Genomic DNA, 19,658 nt, shown 5'->3' with positions numbered 1-19,658 from the left:
GTGGGCACCCCACCTGCAGGCCCGACAGCACCAGCAGGCACCCTCCTTGTTTGCCCACCCCCTGCCTCCTTAAAGTCTGCATAGGAGCCCTGTCCCCATCCAGCTTCCTTCCTCCCTGCGCCAGCGCCCAGGCCGTGCCATTTTTCTTCCTAATCTTGATTCCACCTGTCTGCTTCTGAATGTCTCTGAAGGCGGGGGCATGGTCCTTGATTCCTGTCCCCACCATGTACAGGGAAGTAACTGGGAGGAATGGGGACATGGGAGACCCCGAGTCTCCCAAATCCAGGAACCTCAGGAAAAGTTTGATAAACTAGAGAAACCACCAAGCATTACCAAAAAAAAAAAAAAAAAAAAAAAAAGTGAGGCTTGAAAAAATAGACACTTCTGGATAGAAGTATTAAATATATAAAAGCAGCAGTTTTCTCCAGAGTTAAGTCGTCTGTAGTGTCATTCCAATCAAAATACAGACACAATTTCTCACCGCTCTGCCCCCATCCCCTCCACCCTCCCTCAGTGGAGCCTGGTAGATAAGAATGTGGTTGTTCTCCAGGAGCCAGGAAGAGAAAGAAGCATTCAACAACCGGCAGGGTGGGGACGCAGCCCACTCCTCTCCGCTTCCTCTCACGGGGACCACACACTGCCAAGCATTCCAGGCCGAGGCGGGGGCTCCAAGGGAACCCACAGAAATACGCACAAGTGGAGTGGAGTATTTACAAATGGCCGGAAGAGGGCTAACCTTAGATATGAATGAAGAAATCACGGATTTCTAAGGTAGTGAGTGTTTTTACCTGAAAAATAATCAAACCGGAAAGACATTCTTCAGTAGCACGATAGGAGTCAGCCATACCTAAAGAGTGAGTGGCACCCAGTGAGGACGCAGCCCTCCCTAAGGCCGTTCCAGCAAAGCACCCAGTCAGATGTCTGACCTCACACCCCGCCACCAAGAAGTACCTACTTCTGAAGTCGACCCCCTGTGGCAGACCTGCCTCCTCCTTCTTGGAGGGCACCTCATGGGTGTGTGTCAGGAGCTGGTACAGGGACCAGCCACCCAAGAGTCTGTGCCGCACGTGTGAGCAGCGAAGCACCGCAAGTTCCAGAACGCCTCGCTGGGGCGAAAGGTGCTCCAAACCCCACCTCCGGGTGCGCTGATGAAACGCCACGGCGGGGTTCAGCCAGGCGCGTTCCTGCTCCCTCTTCCCTTCCTCCCGCCCGGTCCCCGGCACCCCTCCAGACTCGCCAGCGAAGTGGTTTTTAAATACGTGTGTTTATCTTCTTTTCAGTTGCATAGTGGGTGGGCAGCTTGCTTTTTTCTGTGTGTCTGCAGTCTTTTTCTCTGTCAGGACACACCAGCTACAACAGATCTTTCTGGTGGCGTTGTGAGCCACTGCATCAGCTCGCCTCCCTTTGTTCTTCGTGGACACTTGGACGGCCTGTCGTTCGTGGCTCTTAAGACATGAACGTCCTGTGCGTGTGTCCTGGTGCTTGCGGAGGCTGCTGTTAGATCAGTATCTGTCAGAGAAATAGCTGGGTCAAAGGTAGGGGCAGTTTGAGTTCTGAGTTCTGTTACCCAATTGCCCCGGGGCCCTGGCCTGACTCCTGCTTCTGGCAGCAGGTGTGAGGTACTTTCCCTCACTCAGTACTAGTGAATTTAGCAAATGGTTTGGGTTTGTTTGGTTTTTCCCCCTAGATGGAGTCTTGCTTGTCACCCAGGCTGGAGTGCAATGGCACAATCTTGGCCCACTGCAACCTCCGTCTCCTGGTTCAAGCAATTCTCCTGCCTCAGCCTCCACAGTAGTTGGGACTACAGGCGCACACCACCACACCTGGCTAATTTTTTTTTTTATCTTTAATAAAGACTGGGTTTCATTCACCATGTTAGCCAGGCTGGTGTCAAACTCCTGACCTCGTGATCCACCCACCTTGGCCTCCCAAAGTGCTGAGATTACAGGCATGAGCCAGCATGCCCAGCCTTTTGGGTTTTGTGTGCGTGTGTGGCCCATCTGATGAGTCAAGACTGATACTTCATTACTGGTTTTAATTTGCCTTTTTTCTTAGTCCGTTTTCTTTCTTTCTTTTGAGATGGAGTCTCACTCTGTTGCCATGGCTAGAGTGCAGTGGCACAATCTTGGCTCACTGCAACCTCTGCCTCCCGGGTTCAAGCGATCCTCCTGCCTCAGCCTCCTGAGTAGCTGGGATTACAGGCGCCCGCCACCACACCCAGCTAATTTTTGTGTTTTTAGTAGAGACAGGGTTTCACCATTTTGACAGGCTGGTCTCGAACTCCTGACCTCAAGTGATCCACCCACCTTGGCCTCCCAAAGTGCTGGGATAACAGGCATGAGCCACTGTGCCCAGCCTTATTTTATTTTATTTTATTTTTGAGACAGGGTCTCACTCTGTTGCCCAGGCTGTAGTGCAGTGGCACAATCACGGCTCACTAAAGTCTCGACCTCCCAAGCACAAGCAATCCTGCTTCCTCAGCCTTCTGAGTAGCTGGGACCACTGGCATGCACCACCACACCTGGATAATTTTTTACATTTTGTAGACAGGGTCTTGCCATGTCGCCCAGGCTGGTCTTGAACTCCTGGGCTCACACAGTCCTCCCACCTCAGGCTCCCAAAGTGCTGGGATTACAGGAGTGGCCACCTGGCCTGATTTGCTATGTTGTTGTTATTGCTGTTGACAGGATCTCTCTCTGTTGCCCAGGCTGGAGTGCAGTGGTGCGATCTCAGCTCCCTGCAAACTCTGCCTCCCAGGCTCAAGTGATCCTCCCACCTTAGCCTCCTGAGTAGTTGGGACTACAAGCATGTGCCACCAGCCTGGCTAATTTTTTAATTTTTTTTGTAGAGATGGGGTTTCTCCCTGTTAGCCCAGGCTGGTCTCGAACTCCTGAGCTCAGGTGATCCACCTCGGCCTCCCAAAGTGCTGGGATTACAGACGTGAACCATCGCACCTGGCCCAATTTGCCATTTTAAAATAATGGATGAAGTGGGTCATCCTGTCAACTGGCAGAGCGGGGTGGCTCGTGCCTGTAATCCTAGCACTTCGGGAGGCCAAGGTGGGCAAATCCTGAGATCAGGAGTTCTAGACCAGTCTGGCCAGCACGGCGAAACCCCATCTCGACTGAAAATACAAAATTGGCTGGGCGTGGTGGCGCACGCCTGTAATCCCAGCTACTCGGGAGGCTGAGGCAGGAGAATCGCTTGAACCCGGGAGGAAGAGATCGCAGTGAGCTGAGATCACGCCATTGCACTCCAGCCTGGGAGACAGAGCAAGACTCTGCTTCAAAATTCAATCAATCAATCAATCAATCAATCTCATTTTTCCTGTCAATTGGCCACGTTATATGTGGTTTATGTGTTGTTGACATTTTTGTCCTTTTCAAAGTGGACTAGGAAAGCTGGCAGAAAACAGTAGATGTTTGTTGTGACTTCGAAAAGTCAGAGACTCCAAGGGAGCAGGAGCTTTTTGGAGAGGGCTCTGCTCTGGGGGGCACCGGGACTGGCGGCCAGAGGTAGAGCTGTAGCCTGTTTTACAGATACATGCGATTCAGATGGTTCTGTTTGTTCTCCTGGAATCTTTGCTGCGTGCTTACCAAGTGCCAGACACTGTACCTGGTATTTCACCTGTGCTCGGGTATTTAGGCTAAGGCTGTACAGCTACTACAGAAGGCGGAAACTGAGGCCCAGGGCCACACGGCCACAGAGCCCTTAGCCGAGGGCCCCAAGGCCCAGCCCTCACTCTACACGCCCAAGTTCTGGAAGGGACTCCTCTGAGCAGAGCAGGGGGAGGGCCACGGTCCTCCTGGGGTCAGAGGAGATGCTGGGCGGGAGCTTCTGAGGAATGCAGCTGTGCCTGTGGGGGTGGGGAAGACTGCACAGGGGGAGGGGGTGGGGCTGCCACGTGGGGCCTCACCGAGATTGGGGCCCTGAGCTAGCACTGACAGTCACAGCCCCTGGACTGCTCCCCGCCATGCACCCTCTGGGTGGGTAGTGGGTGAGTGACTTCGTTCTGGGGGGAGGCTCACCTCCCTCCTGCCCTCATTCCCTGCCCCACCCTCAAGCTGCAGAGGATGGTTTAGGAGCAAAAAGGGTCACAACTTTAAAGGGGCCCCCATGTTAACGCTGGCTCTTTTTCTTTAAAATGTTTGCTCTTTTGAAATTTATATTAGTTTTTCCATAGATTTTGAGATGTTTTCTTTTTCTTTTTTTTTTTTTTTTGAGACAGAGTTTCGCTCTTGTTACCCAGGCTGGAGTGCAATGGCGCGATCTCGGTTTACTGCAACCTCCGCCTCCTGGGTTCAGGCAATTCTCCTGCCTCAGCCTCCTGAGTAGCTGGGATTATAGGCACGCACCACCATGCCCAGCTAATTTTTTGTATTTCTAGTAGAGACGGGGTTTCACCATGTTGACCAGGATGGTCTTGAACTCCCGACCTCAGGTGACCTGCCCGCCTTGGCCTCCAAAGTGCTGGGATTACAGGCGTGAGCCACCGCACCTTGCCAATATATGTATTTTTTGAGACAGAGTCTCCCTCTGTCGCCTAGACTGGAGTGCAGTGGTGTGATCTCAGCTCACTGCAGCCTCCACTTCCCAGGTTCAAGTGATCCTCCTGCCTCAGCCTCCTGGGTAGCTGGGACCAGAGGTGTAAGCCACTCTGCCCAGCTGATTTTAAAAAAATGTTTTTTTGTAGGGACAGGGTGTTACTCTGTTGCCCAAGATACTCCTGAACTCCTGGGTTCAAGCAGCCCTCCCATGTGAGCTTCCCTAAGTGCTGGATTACTTACAGGCGTGAGCCACCATGCCTGGTCCGTAAATTGTATATTAAGCCGGGCATGGTGGCTCACGCCTGTAATCCAAACACTTTGGAGGCCAAGGTGGGCAAATCACCTGAGGTTGGGAGTTTAAGACCAGCCTGATCAACATGGTGAAACCCCGTTTAAAAAAAAAAAAAAACTGTATATTAAGGTTGAATAATTCTGTTAACTGCTGACTCAGCTTTCGTTTCATTTTGTTTGAGATGACGTCTGCTTTGTCATCCAGGCTGAACTGCCGTGGCGCAGTCTCAGCTCAACCGCAACCGCCGCTTCCCGGGTTAAAGTGATTCTCCTGCCTCAGCCTCCCGAGTAGCTGGGATTACAGGCATGTGCCACACCCAGCTAATTTTTTGTATTTTTAGTAGAGATGGGGTTTCACCAAGTTAGCTAGGATGGTCTCGATCTCCTGACCTCGTGATCCACCCGCCTCAGCCTCCCGAAGTGCTGGGATTACAGGCGTTGTTGTTGTTGTTGTTGTTGTTGTTGCTTGAGACAGTCTCGTTCCGTTGCCAGGCGCCAGGCTGGAGTGCAATGGCGCGATCTCGGCTCACCGCAACCTCCGCCTCCTGGGTTCGGGCAATTCTCCTGCCTCAGCCTCCTGAGTAGCTGGGATGACAGGCACGCGCCACCATGCCCAGCTAATTTTTTGTATTTTTAGTAGAGACGGGGTTTCACCATGTTGACCAGGATGGTCTCGGTCTCTTGACCTCGTGATCCACCCGCCTCGGCCTCCCAAAGTGCTGGGATTACAGGCTTGAGCCACCGCGCCCGGCCCTTTTTAAAAAACTGTTTATAGAATTAGAGCATTTCTGGGCAGTTCTGTGTGTTGAAGGCACCTTGTAGCCGGGCTTTTCTCATCTAAAGATCCAGAGTGGGAGAAGGCAAAAGCTGCCCCTCCTGCCAGACAGCCCAAAGGCTGGCGGAGCCTCCCCTGGAGATCACACGGAGGGTGTGCCTGTGCCCTGCTCCGCCGGCCCCAGTGGGCACCGCAGACCGGGGCTCTTTGCTGGCACGAGGGCCAAGTGCACAGCCACATGGCCGCACAGCTGGCGGAGTCAGGGTCCCAATGCAAGCCCTGGATCCGGTCCAGGCCAGGGCCTTCTCTGCACAGGGTGGCTGCCAGCCTCGTGGGGTGGGGGCGTGGCGGCCCTTGGGCGGGCTTGGTCTCCTGAGGCTGTGTCAATGCCACCCCAGGGCCACCCTCCGTGGCAGTATGGGGCCAACAAGCCTGTTTTCCCATGTTTCCCGGAGAGGCTGGAAGTCCTGTTCTTTTTATATAGAAAGTGTTTCCTTTGAAGTAAATCCAAACAAGGTGTGGGCCAAATCACGGCAGGCTCCCGACCCTCCAGCCGAGTCGTGTTTACAATTTTAGAGGTTTGGGGGGCTCCGGTGGGACCACACCTGGGGATGGGGTGACTGCAGGTGAGTGCTTCTCCACTCCCACACGTCGTGTCTCAGGAGACACTCGAGCACCAGCCGCCGTCCACCTAGTCACAGTGGCCCTGCAGAGGCTGCCAGTCTCTGCATCCAGGAGCCAGTGGGTGCCTAGGACGCACCCCCTCCCCCCACCTGGCGTCCTGTGCTTTCAAGCTGAGACTGTTCTGGGCCTTTCCTGAAAGAATGGTGGAACTCCGGAATGGCATTTCAGTGTGCTCGGCCTCTGTAGGACCAGCTGGGCCCTGAAGACACGTGAACGTGCCCTGCGCGATTGGCCTCAGTACCAGCTCATCCCACGCCGCTGCCCTTCCCCCACCGCAGCCAGAAGCCCCCGTGCTGCCTCCGCCCCACCTCCACAGGCACTGCTTCCGTGACACCCAGGGCTTCTGCTCAGGAGAGCAGGTTGGGATGTCCCCGCCGTGAGTGGGTAAGGAGCTCCCTGTGACATGGTGAGAAAAGGCAAAAATCGCACCCGACGGGGACAGTGAAGAACAGTCTACAGCTCCTCTGTAAACACACAGGGAACGTTACAGTCTGTCCTTCCATCTGTGGCCTCACTCTATGTACTGACAAGAGAACCCCTCAGGGCCCAGGTAACCTGCACTGGGAGATGGACGTCGGGCTCCTGGTGGCCAAGGGAGACGGACAGCCCAGGAGAGGCCTGCAAGACCACGCTGCCGGGCGGCGGGGCGGCCGTGGGCGCTCGTCTGTTCTCTTCTTTATTCTCACTTTTGCCCAGCCCAGAGTGCAGTGGTGCAATCTGTGGCTTCAACTTCCCAGGCTCAAGCGATCCTCCTGCCTTGGCCACCTGAGTAGCTCTGACTACGGTGCACGTCACCATACCTGGCTAATCTTTTTACTTTTTTTTTTTTTTTTTTTGTAGAGGCGATGTCTCACTATGTCACCCAGGCTGCTCTTGAACTCCTGGGCTCAAGTGATCTGCCGCCTTGGCCTCCCGAAGTGCTGAGATGACAGTTGTGAGCCCCGAGCCCAGCCTGGCATGGGGCCCTTCGCCCAAGCAGGAACCAGGAGGTGAGCTTGGCAAGGAGCACGTGGGCTCCAGGAATGCAAGGGGCAGTGAAGTGAAGTCAGCCCCGAAACACAGCACGTGCCTCACTGGCCACTGTCACAGCAGCCCTGCAGTGGGATCAGGACGGCCCTGCTGTTGGGGAAGGAAAGGACCCTCTTCTCTTGTTTTTCAACACCTGCCTCCATCCTCCTAGCTCCATTGCTGTAGTCAGGACAAGCTGTGCCTGAGAGAGCAGGTCACACTGGCGACGTTTGATGAGGCTGGGTGCACAGCCCCACGCCACCTTGTCACTGCAGCTCCAGGAATCCAAGAACCAGTGCCCTGGCCACGGAGGGAGCATGGGGGTGTCCTGAAGGGCATGGACGACCCCCGCCTCCTGCCCCCACTGACTGTCACAACCTGCAGCTTCTGAAGGACAGGCAGCCTCAGAACTTTCTGAGAAACTTTCTTGAAATTGTAATGACGAAACCGTGACAGCCACTTAGGAAAGTCACTTGTGTTGAAGTAACTTTTAGGACAAAGCAAATACATTAAGAAATAACCAGATCAGCTTACTTGTGAGAGTATTCATTCTAGGGCCACGCGCCGGCCGGCACCTGCGTCTCTGGCCCGGCTGCGGTTGTGAGGATCAGACTTTTTTGTTGTTTGTTTCTTGTTTTCTCTTCTTTCTTTTTTTAATTTCCACCCTTATACCTGGAAGGATCAGGCTTTAATCCTCCTCCATAAACAACCAGAAAACTGGACAGAGTAGATGAAACAACTGTTTGCAGACGTAGGACAGCTGGTCAGACAGGACTGTGACCCGGGCAAGACTGCCGCCCTCGTGGGAAAGGGGACGAGCAAGGCGAGCCCGGGGGCCCTGGAGGCCGTTTCTGGGCTGCCGGTGCAGGGGGGCAGGGGCTGAGCAGCGCGGAGCACCCCCACTGAGCTGAGACTGCCCTGGAGCCTGGGGAGACAGAAGGAGCCAGCATTTCCGGGCAGAATCCCGCGAGGGGGAAACTGCAGAAAAGAGCTCCAGAAATCTGCGTGGGGTCCTAAGTCTGGACTGAGGGCCGGCCGCCCCTGTGTGGGGGAAAACGGGGTTCTCCTGCGTCTGGACTGAGGGCCGGCCGCCCCTGTGGGGGGGAAAACTCTGCAGAGCCAGGCAGGAGAAAGCAGCGTGCGGTGAACAGCACCCCGAGTTCTCACAGGGCTGTGACATGCTTGAGCTGCAGCCAGGGTGACAGGTGCCTGGTGACCGCCCTGGATGTTCAGTGCTGGGGTGACAGGCGTGAGCTACCGTGCCTGTTTTGTTTCTTGAGGTGGTGTCTTACTCCGTCACCCAGTTTGGACTACAGTGGCCCTATCTTGGCTCACTGTAACCTCCACCTCCCGAGTTCAGGGGATTCTCCTGCCTCAGCCTCCGGAGTAGCTGGGATCACAGGCACCTGCCACCACACCCAGCCAATTTTTATATCCTTTGTAGAGATAGCTGTGCATGTTGCTCAGGCTGGTCTCAAACTCCTGACCTCAGGTGATCTGCCCGCCTCCCAGAGTGCTTGGATGACAGGCGTGAGCCACCACACCCAGCCCTCTTTGTTTTTCTTGATCATATTGATGAAGGTTAATCTCCGTTTTGTCGGACCATCCTTTGGTTCTGTTGACCTATACTATGTGTCCTTGGAGTTTCTGTTTCACTGAACCTTCTACGTTATGATTTCCTTACTTCTTGTTTCCCTGAGTCTATTCTCTTGCTTTCTTTCTAACTTCTCACATTGGAGATTTAGCTCATCTAAACCTTATTTTTAATTTTTTTGTTGGAGGAACAGGGCCTTACTCTCTTGCCCAGGCTGGAGTGCAGTGGCGTGAACACAGCTTTCACTGTGGCCTCAAGCTCCCAGGCGCAGTCAGTCCTCCTGCTTCTGCCTCTGAGCAGCTGGGACCACAGCCCTGTGCCACTATGCCCAGCTAATTTTCCAATTTTCTTGTAGAGACAGAGTCTCACCATGTTGCCCAGGCTGGTCTCAAACTCCTCGACCGCTCGAAGTGTTGGGATTACAGGCGTGAGCCACTTCGACTGGCGAAAACCTTTTTAACTGTTGGTGTTTCCTAATAAGCATGGTTAAGGCGATATGTTTCAGTTGTACCCTACAAAACTGAAATTTATAATTTCAGTTATAAATAAATCATTTTACGATTTTCATTATAACCCAAGATCATTCAATAGCAGGTTTTACAATTTTGAAGCGGAAGCAGGGGGAGGGGGGTTTTGGTGTTGGTGTCGAATTTCATTGCATACGTTTGGAATACATTGAGCCTTGCTCTGTGGCCTGATATGATTGGATTCTAGGCATGGTCTGTGTTTGCCAAAAAAGAAAGTGTCATGTGTCTGCAGAGTTAGACCTCCTGAGCCTCCTGTTGATTAACGAGTTTCTTCCAGGAGTGCGCGGGTTGGTTTGTTTTTGAGGAACACGGGCGATTTAAAGCCTTCCTCTAGTCTTAGTTACCTCTTCCCTGAGGCTCTCTCTGTCATTACTTGACATGTTTGGAAGTTGTACCTTTAATTTTTATTTATTTTTTTTCTTTTTTTCTGCACCTCAAGTTGTACCTTTTAAAATACAGAATTCTGGCTGGGCGCGGTGGCTCATGCCTGTAATCCCTGCACTTCAGGAGATTGAGACGGGCGGATCACTGAGGTCAGGAGTTCGAGACCAGCCTGGCCAACATGGTGAAATCTCATCTTTACTAAAAATACAAAAATTCCGGCTGGGTGTGGTGGCGCGTACCTGTAATCCTGTAATCTCAGATACTCGGAAGGCTGAGGCAGGAGAATCCCTTGAACCCTTGAGATCGTGCCACAGCACTCCAGCCTGGGCGACAGAGCGAGACTCTGTCTCAAAGTAAAACCAGAATTCTTCGCCTCTTATGACATTTTCTGCCTAATTCTATTTTATATTTTAATTTTTACTTTTTGTTTTAAGTGGATCTTTTATTGTTAGATCTTGATTTTTTTTTAATTCAATCTAAGAATTTGTTTTTCATTAGTCAGTTTACTCACCTATAAATACCCATTGAGTGCTTGTCTACTGTGACTTAATCTCCATATTATTTACTTAATATTTGTTTCATTTTCCTACATTCTTGTTTTACACTGGAGAAATCAAGCTTTCCTCTGCTGTTTTAGAAGCTGCACGTTCTAATTCTGTCCCGTGGTAACCTCGCCAGCCCACACCGGGCTCACAGAACCTCATGCCTGCAGGCCCCTCCCGGGCCCCTCGCAGATGCGTGCGCCACACTCTCCCCTCAGCGCCACCTCAGCCCTGCCGTCCGAGCCCCCCCACACCCCCGGGTTTCATTTCCATGTGCCTTGCTGCCCCCCGTTCCTTCAGTGACTCCCCCAAGACTGTCCGTGCGGGCCCTCATATAGAACCAGGCTGCGTATCCCGCCTGTTTAGGAAGCCCCGTGCCTGGATCCCTGTAGGCATTTGGAGGTTTATGTTTAACGTGTTTTGATATGAAGATGTAGGGGTGCTTTGTGTAAGTTTGACCTTATCCATATTCTGCCTTCATCGGCCTCCTCCAAGAACTTCATTCCGTCCTAAAGGACGCAGAGTCTCGGCTTCAGGAGTGTGAGTGTGCACTGGCTTCACACAGACACACCCGCCCCGCCCCGCCCCGGGTCACCTGTCTTTCTCTTGGAGAAAGCAAGGCTGCCTCCTTTCCGGGACTGCTCCTGGAGACGGAGATCTGCAGTGAAACGCCGCACGCTCTGGTCATAGAATTAGGACACTGTAGCTGTCCCAACTGAATTTCAGGGCAAATTAGCCCAGTGGGTCACGCGCACAGTCACTGCCTCCTCCAGGACTGATGCTGCCTGCGGGGACTGAGGCGTTTGCTCTGTGACTTGGACCGACAGCGGAAGGGATTTCCGTTTGGCGCTTGTAGCCAGATATTTTGTGAATGAAAATCCTGCCGTGCCTATCTTGGACACCATGACACGCTCTACTCTGTTTATTTTAGTTTAGAACTGAGAGCCAGTGACCATGTGATACCGCCCGTGTCAACACAAGCAAGAGAGATCTCTCCCTGAAACTCGCACTGCTGTTGTAGGGTTTCCACGGACCCTGCTCGAATGTGTGAATTTTACGCCCGGTCCTTGACCAGGGTTGAACCTCCTTCCTGAGGGGCCCGGCTGTCCGCAGAGGAGCCTGTTTTCAGGGGTGGGAGTTCAGGTCAGGCACTCTCCCAGCAAAACCCCAGGACCCGGGCAAGCCATTGCACTGCCAGCCAGAGCGGCCACAGGTCACTCATCTCTGCCACTTGCTCTCTGAGTGGCACAAAGTCAAGGACTACAGCCTGGCCAAGGGGCCAGTGGCCTGTGGCCTCTGACTGTGAGCTCAGAGGAGGCTCTCTGCCCCAACATCACGTGGACAGAGGCAGGGAGGCACGTGGGGTGGGGAATGGGGAGAGAGACCAGGCCTGCCGCAGGAGCGGGTCGGTCCGTGAGGAAGGCTCACGCATTTTCTGACCAGGACTTCATCCCGAGGTGTGTGCAGAGTGGCCCAAAGCCTCCTAGTCCATGCTGTGACTCTGGGCCCTGGAGCCCACCTCCTTTCTGTAGAAGAGCCTGTTCTGGAAGCATCTGTCCTGAGGGCACCCAAGGGGACTGTAGGGGGCTGAGAGCAGCTGGGGCAGGAGGGATGGTGGCCGGCCCCTCCCAGGGTCCAGTCCCGGGCAGCCCAGGGGCCGACGTGGGCGTCTTCTCCCGTCCACTTGGGCAGGTGTTGCCGGGAGCAGGCGTTCAGCAGTGTAGCTGTGGCACAGCCTTGGGTGTTTCTTCAACCCGGGCTGCCCTCCTCCTCCTGCCACGGCACAGCCCCATTCGTTCTGGAACCTGCAAACCAACTCCATCCACCCATCCCCACAGAGCGGAGCGCCAGGCCCAGAAGCACCTGCCTCAGGCCTCTTCCTCCTCCTTTCGGGTGAGAGGCGGCTTCGCCCCCTCGTGCCAACCTCACCCTGTGTGCCGTGCAGCTGGAGTCAAACAGGGAGGCACAGAGATGCCACAGAGAGCGACAAGCCACACAGCAGGGTCCGAGGCGGCCACTCCTGTGGCGCCCGTGCCCCACCCGGGCACCAAGCTGCTGTGCCATGCATTCCCCACCTGCTGCAGGCGTGTGGGCCTTTGCCTCCCCTTCAGGGGAACGCAAAACCCAGGGATCCAGAGGGTCATTGCCCAGATTTCCGAAGAACGCCTCCAGGGGCCTGGTCTCCAGGAGAAGAGAGAGTAGGGAGAGGCCTTTGGCCCGGCTTATGGCTCTCCGTGTCCCGAGTGGTCAGGCAGCTGATATGTGCGTGGCTGGCGTAGCTCCTGCAGAGCCGGGCTCCCTGGAGGAGACCGTGGCCTCTTTCCCAGCTGTCCTGCTGCCAAGACATGCAGGGAGCAGCCCTGAGACACGGGTCTCAGCCAAAGTGAGAGGCAGGCAGTGCCGTTCCTGGGGACGTGGCTGTGGCCTGCCGGTCTGTGGCCCTGAGATGCTGGGGTGCCCACCTGGAGCTGTGAGCTGGCCAACCTGGGAGGGCTCCATGGGCCCCTTTGGAAAGTTCCCTTTTCATGGATTTTACCTAGCACCCCCTGCACGTGCCCACGCTGTTCTTTGCTGTCCCCAGACAGTGCCAACAGAGGCCACGAGTTGTCTGAACACCACCCCAGGCACTCAGCACTCAGCGCAGGGTCCTGGCCAGAGGGGATGCGGCCAGCACCCCTCACTTCAGGACCAGGAAACCAGTTCCCGTGCCTCCAAAACAGCAGAGACCGCTGCCACTTCCTGCAGCCCCAGCCCAGCCTCCTGGGGCCTCAGGGCCTTCTCCTGCCTGGTGCCTCTGCCCTCCAAAAGACAGGAGATGCACAGGGCGAACAGGTACCCGAGGCTGCCCAGCTCACAGACCACTGCCCGTCCCTGGCTCTCGCTGTTCCGGCCTCCTCGGCACCCACCAGCCTGCGGCCACTTGTGCTGGACCTCTCGGCACCCCTCCTTCCTGTGGGCTGCGTTTGGACGGGCCTGGTGGGAAGCCAGCCCCGGAGGAAGGCCACGCGTCTCTGGGCCTCGCCTGTGTGCCCACCTTCCTCAGTGCAGCCTCGAGCAGGGACAGACCCACCTCTCTCAAAGCCTTGTGCCCACAAAGTCTTTCCCCTAAATTCCCTTCCTTGGGGCCCCAACCGCACACCACTACTGGGTGACCCATCTCAAGGGCTGGGATGGGGCCCACATGGGGCAGCACCGAGAGGCTATAGCATTCAGGCCTGGGGGAGCGCAGCAGCAGCAGGGGCCCCGCCAGTGTGGTGGGGGGTGCAGCCTCAAGGGCGGCCAGAAGAGGTGCTGGCATGGAACCGGGGGTCAGCCTGTGGGTGCTGCCTAGACCCCCAGTCTCACCTCTGCCCTGTTCCAAAGGCCAGCAGGCGGGGCCTGAGGATCTGGGGTGTCCCGCTGGCCCTGCCTCACCAGGCTGAGTGACGTGTGGCAGGACTGCCCAGAGCCCTGGAGTCTGCATTGCTCAGCACCCTCCCCTCCTGTGTGTCTGCCCAGTCGAGGGCTCCGGGCTCCAGGTGCAGGGAGAAGGGCAGGGCAGCCAGACAGAGCAGGCCCAGGCTTATGCTGGCCAGGGCATCCACCTGCAGAGTGGCCACGGGGACCAGATCACCTGGCCTCCCTCCCCTGGGCTTCCCCTGTGCTCTCCTGTTGTCACACTCAGGGGCGGGTGGTGTCCAACAATCCCACAAGGGCAGCCCTGTGGCCACTGTGGGCTCCTATAAACCTCAGGCCTGAGCTCCAGCTCAGGGGTAGGGGTGTCCCTTAGGAGACATCAGCAGGTGGGGCTGGCATGGCCTGTGAGCTTCACAGGCGTCGGGGCTGTGGCAAGGTGCACGCAGCTTCTGGAGATTCTGGGGGGGGGGGGGCAAGTCACGTTCGCTGTCGCTTTCTGCATGGAAGGCCTGGCACCATGCCCACAGCAGTGGGAATCCTTACTCCCAAGGGACTCGGAAACACAATTAGTTGCATTTGAGAAGGGTTAATCTTGGGTGGGTGAGGACCCCTGTGGCAGCTAGGGGGATTCAGCAGAACGAGGGCCCTCAGCATGGCAGGGGTGTACCCCAGAGAGCAGTGGAGGCCACAGGGAGACAGAGGGGCCTCTGTGCCCTGGGCCCATGGCCACAGAATGGACTTGAGGTCTGCGCTGCCATCAGGACCAGGCCCTCCCTAACCCCAAGGCAGCGCTGCAGAACCAGGGCAGGCTCAGGATCACCGTCCAGCCCCTCCCAAAGCCCCAGGAAGCCAGGCAGATGTGCCCAGGGGCGCCCAGAGAGCCGGGAGCAGCCTGGAGAGTGAGCCACCAGAGGCCAACGGGGACAAGAGCTGGCCGGGCGCTCAGGTGCAGGAGAAACGCACAGCGTGGCCAGAAAGCCGGGGACCAGAGTTCTCACGCCCCCAGGCAGAGACAGAGCGATGGCCACACCTCCCCTGCCGGGGGACAGGCTGTGCCTTCCCGCAAGAGTCCACCAGCTTCAAACCTCCAAGTATGGTTCTGCCGCCTGAGGGGCCAGAGCCCAGCCCAGAGGGCCCTGCCTCAGCTTAGCCCCCTGGGAGGGGCCAGCAGGCCCCAGTCCTCCGCCCCTGGTTAATTGCTGCAAGGCCTCGGATGTTTCAGGAACTTTCCAGAAGCTCTGTTCTGCACCAGAGCAAGAGCAGATGGTGGGGGAGGGGCGCAGGGCCCAAGAGGCGCGTCCCCCACGCTGTGCCCAGCAAACTCTGTGTCCACACGGTTTCCCTGAGGCCCAGTCAGCCCAGTTCAGAAAGGCAGATCACAGCCAGGCTCGGCAAAACAGGTCAGGCGAGGAGGGGCAGAGAGTGGTGAAGGCTAAGAGTGTTTTTAGAACCAGTTACTGGTTTGACCTCAGATTAGCATCAGGTAGGAGAATAACCCAGGGTTACAGGGAGTCATGCCTGGGCAGCCAGCTTGACAGCCCTTGCCTCCTGGCCTAGAGCTGGCTGGGCTGGGGCTGCCCCCTGCCCTGCAGTCCAGGGCTCATGGCCAGTTCCCTGCCACCATCCCCGAGGAGGACTCAGAAGGAAAGGGGCCGGTAAGAAACCAGAACCTGCAAAGGGGATATTCTGTGCTAGGGAGGCCAGACCAGCCCAAAAGCCCTGCCCCAGGTGGATGGGAAAGGGCCTGCCCTGGGAAGGGCACCCTCCCTGCCCCGGCCCTGGATCCCACCCACACCTCCCTGCTTTGCCTGGGGACACAGCTCTGGTCCTCCCAGCAGCACCTGCCCGGCCTCCCCAGCAGAGGGGCTGCCCCTTGGACCCCCTCCCCGAGTTTACTTTTTCTGAAAATCCCTGAAGGCATTGTCTCAGGAGGATCAGCTCAGGCCACGCCCCCAGAATTCCTGCGTCTTAGAGAGGGGCAACCAAGATCCTGGGTTTGAGGAGACCCCCTCGGGGTCACCGTGGAGCACTAGGGCCCAGTCAGAGGACCAACTTTGCAGCGGGAAGCCCTTTCCACGGGACGCCCCACCCTCTGTGGTGGCGGCCAGGCCAGTGCTGGGGGGGCATGCGGGGCGGTGCTGAGGTCCGGCAGGCTTACTGTCGAGATACGCAGTGGGAGCCTTTGTATGAAGAGGAGGAAGTCCTCTGGGGGTTGGAAGCAAAGGGAGCAGGCAGTGCCCAGGGCCCCCCAGGACCCCAGCAGGGGGCCGGGGTTAAAGGATGGCTGGTTCTGGGGGTCTCAAGACCCCGACTGTGGAGTAGGTGGAAGAAGCCGAGATGGTAAAGACAGGCCCAGGGCCAGGGCGGGGCGTGTGTGGCTGCCCGTGTGCCCCATGAAGCCCAGCCAAGACACAGGCATCACTGCCGGTGTCCCCAAAGCAGACGCTTCCCAGGCACCCAGGCGGCACGCAGGCCACGTGGGCCAGGCTCCAGTGGGAGGCCTTGGCCACTGGCTGACCTGCCCGGGTCCACCCATCCAGACTGCACACTGGGCTGCACTGAGCCATGTGCTGGAGCCCTGTAGACCTCACCCCAGCCACGGTGGACACCCCAGCCACTCGGTGGACACTGAGCTCACATCTCACCATGGGTTTTTAAATAACGTTTTGTTGTTTTACCAAAAAAACACATTCTTAATTCAAAAAACGGAAAATAGAGAAAAACTAGCCAGATAAAGACGATCCCTTACGACACCCTGTGTGAAGACGGTCTCAGCCAGTGCTTTGGAAGGGCCACCTGGTGCTGAGGCCCGAGCCTGTGGTTGGGGGGGGCGCTCCTCTAGGCCCTTGGCCTGTGCCTGGCCAGCGGGTTCCCACTAGCATGGCCTTTCCTTCAGCCTCGCAAGCCTGGCACTGCTGGCCCATGGGGGAGGCAGGGGCAGGGCACCTGGTGCAGCTGGGAGGAGGGGCTTCCGGTCAACCATTTACCCCAGCATCCCTCCCCCCGGGACCATCTTCAGAGCCAGATGCCCAGGTGCACAGCGGAGGGGCAGGCAGGCCCTAGGACCCCCTGAGCAAGACGAGGATACAGCTCTCCAGTCAGGCCTCCAAGGGCTCCTGGCACAGCCAGGCCAAGGGTCACAGCGCCCTGCTGGCTGGGGCAGCAGAACCACCACGCGTGTGGAGAGCGTGTGAGCCTCCCGCCCCTCCTGCGCTCCTGACGATGGCTGTTTTTCTCCCGTTTCTCTTTACCCGGTAGAGCTCCCAGCTCCTCCAGCAGCCAATAGGAACCCCGTCAGGATGCAGGCAGGCTTTGCCACCCCAGGGATGAAGACGGCAGCCCAGGCAAAGGCCAAGCCCACAGGAGCCTCCCGGTTTCATCCTGCAAAAGTTAAAGGCTGCCAGAGGCCCCCCAAGATCCGGAACTACAACGTCAAAGACTGACTTCCTGGAGTGCCCACCTGCCGCTTGGGGGGCTCAGGGCCTCTGCATGAGTGCTTGTGCTTTCACCTACGTGTGGGGGTGTGGGCACAGGATGCGGGTGGGGGCAGAGAGCTGCAGGGGGCTGCAGGGCGATCTGCCCGACCACAGGCCTCCCTGAGCGCAGGGTCCATTAAAACCAGGCTCCTCCCTGGGGCATCTCGTTGGCCGTAGCATTGTTTATCTGTCCTACTTGGGAAATGTGGTATCGAGTGCCTGTGCCAGGGCCCGGCCGGGCCGTGGTGGCACCACCCACAGCCACCTGCACGCTGGCGGTGTTGGGGACAGTGTGGCCTTCCTCGGAGCTGGGTGGGGGCAGAGCGGAACACCCACCCACAAAGCTTGTGTCTCCTGAGAGCACCATGGGAGGGTCCCTCCCAGAAGGAGAGCCTCGGATCCGAGTGAGCCTGGCCAAGGTGACCCCTAGAGGCCAGGTGGGCGCCAGGGCCTCATGCAGGTTGGGGTGTGAGTGTCAGGTGCTGACAGAGTGGGGGCCAACCCAGGATAATGATCACTGCTGGGCCTCCACAAAGGACAGCAGCAAGATGTCCCTGCCACCTGGGTGCCCAGGGCCGTGCACCTGCAACACAGAAATGCCCATCAAGGGACGCCCCTCCGAGCCACCCAGAACACACCGCACTCCCCTGCTGAAAAGCACTTCCGAGAGCCCTCCACACGGACAGTGCTCTACAGCCAGCAGGAGGGTGACTTGGGGGGGTTCATGTCCCACCCCCACTCCTCCGGAGCCCTGCCTCCACCCCCCCAGCCTGGCACCCGGACCTGTTCATGCCAGATAAAGTGCAGGAGGGGAAGCCCTGTTTACCCACCTGGGTGAAGTGCCTTGCTGTGTACCCTCAGGCCACCTTTCTGAACCGGGCAGACAGCTTCTCGGGGAAGACGATGGGAGAATGATGCTCCCAGCCGTAGCCTGTGTGTCACCTTGGCAAACCACAGGACCTTTGCAGCTTCAGTTAGCACCCGTGTAAGATGCAGACAGTGCTCTCGGGGAGCCTAGCTCTGCCTAGCTCACAGGTGTGCCCCCGGATAAGCCCACACCCCACAGAGGCTGTGGTTCCCCAGGGCAGGGCTCCCTCCCTCGAAGCCTGTGCTATGGTAGCCTCCTCATCTACTCTCCCCGGGAATCCACAAACGGAGATTGGGATGGGCGGGGGCGGGGGGTGGGGGGGTCTCTCGAAGTTGTCCCCTGGAAGCCAGTCATGGCCCTGTGACTTTTTTTTTTTTTTGATACAAGAGTCTGCTCTGTTGCCAGGCTGGAGTGTAGTGGCACCATCTCGGCTCACAGCAACCTCCGCCTCCGAGATTCACGCGATTCCCCTGCCTCAGCCTCTGGAGTAGCTGGGAATACAGGCGCCCACCACCATGCCTGGCTAATTTTTTGTATTTTTAGTAGAAACACGGTTTTACCATGTTGCCAGACTGGTCTCAATCACCTGACCTCGTGATCCACCCACCTCGGCCTCCCAAAGTGCTGGGATTACAGGCGTGAGCAACCGCACCCAGCTGCCCCTGTGACTTTTTTTTTTTTTTTTTTTTTTGAGACAGAGTTTTGCTCTTGTTACCCAGGCTGGAGTGCAATGGCGCGATCTCGGCTCACCGCAACCTCCGCCTCCTGGGTTCAGGCAATTCTCCTGCCTCAGCCTCCTGAGTAGCTGGGATTACAGGCACGCGCCACCATGCCCAGCTAATTTTTTGTATTTTTAGTAGAGACGGGGTTTCACCATGTTGACCAGGATGGTCTCGATCTCTCGACCTCGTGATCCACCCGCCTCGGCCTCCCAAAGTGCTGGGATTACAGGCTTGAGCCATCGCGCCCGGCCCCCCTGTGACTTTCTTTAGCTGAAAGTGAGTTGAGCTGCCGGTCACTTTCTTTTTCTTTTTGAGATGGAGTCTTGCTCTGTCGCCCAGGCTCGAGTGCAGTAGCATGATCTCAGCTCACTGCAACCTCCGCCTTCCAGGTTCAAGCAATTCTGCCTCAGCCTGCCAAGTAGCTGGGATTACAGGCACCCACCACCACACCAGGCAAATTTTGAATTTTTAGTAGAGATGAGGTTTCACTATGTCGGCCAGGCTGGTCTCAAACTCCTGACCTCAGGTGATCCACCAGCCTCAGCCTCCCAAAGTGCTGGGATTACAGGCGTGAGCCACTGCATCTGGCCTAATTTTTGTATATTTAGTAGAACCGGGTTTTCATTATGTTGGCCACCATGATCTCCAACTCCTGACCTCATGATCTGCCCACCTCAGCCTCCCAAAATGCTGGAATTACAGGCATCAGCCACTGCCAGTCACTTTTTGTAGAAGCCCTCAGGGTGCTGGATGAGTCCCCTGGCCTCTGGAGCCGTCCAGGGCTTCCCTATAGCTGGCCCAGCCCCTGACAGGCTGCAGAGAGCAGAGCCCCCCTGGCTGCTAA

General features: G+C 56.8%; 1 protein-coding gene across 4 annotated transcripts in view; it reads left to right on the top strand.

Moving 5' to 3' along the window:
• CCDC57 (coiled-coil domain containing 57) overlaps positions 1-17,710 on the top strand; it is a 152,062-nt gene extending 134,352 nt beyond the window's left edge. For 2 of the 4 annotated variants that reach the window (XM_039476196.2, XM_039476198.2), the window contains exons 19-20: positions 12,934-13,184; positions 17,007-17,156. In XM_039476196.2, coding sequence (XP_039332130.2) covers positions 12,934-13,184; positions 17,007-17,078 — 323 coding nt within the window. In that variant the 3' untranslated portion in view covers positions 17,079-17,156. The other 2 variants (XM_039476197.2, XM_074389078.1) reach the window with 2 other exon arrangements.
• The last annotated feature ends 1,948 nt before the right edge of the window (positions 17,711-19,658 follow it).

This window comes from Saimiri boliviensis, chromosome 17 (genome assembly GCF_048565385.1).
Source record: "Saimiri boliviensis isolate mSaiBol1 chromosome 17, mSaiBol1.pri, whole genome shotgun sequence".
In the NCBI taxonomy this organism is placed as follows: Eukaryota; Metazoa; Chordata; class Mammalia; order Primates; family Cebidae; genus Saimiri; species Saimiri boliviensis.
Note: the sequence above shows the minus strand (reverse complement) of the source record. Positions and strands in the feature narration are given on the sequence as shown.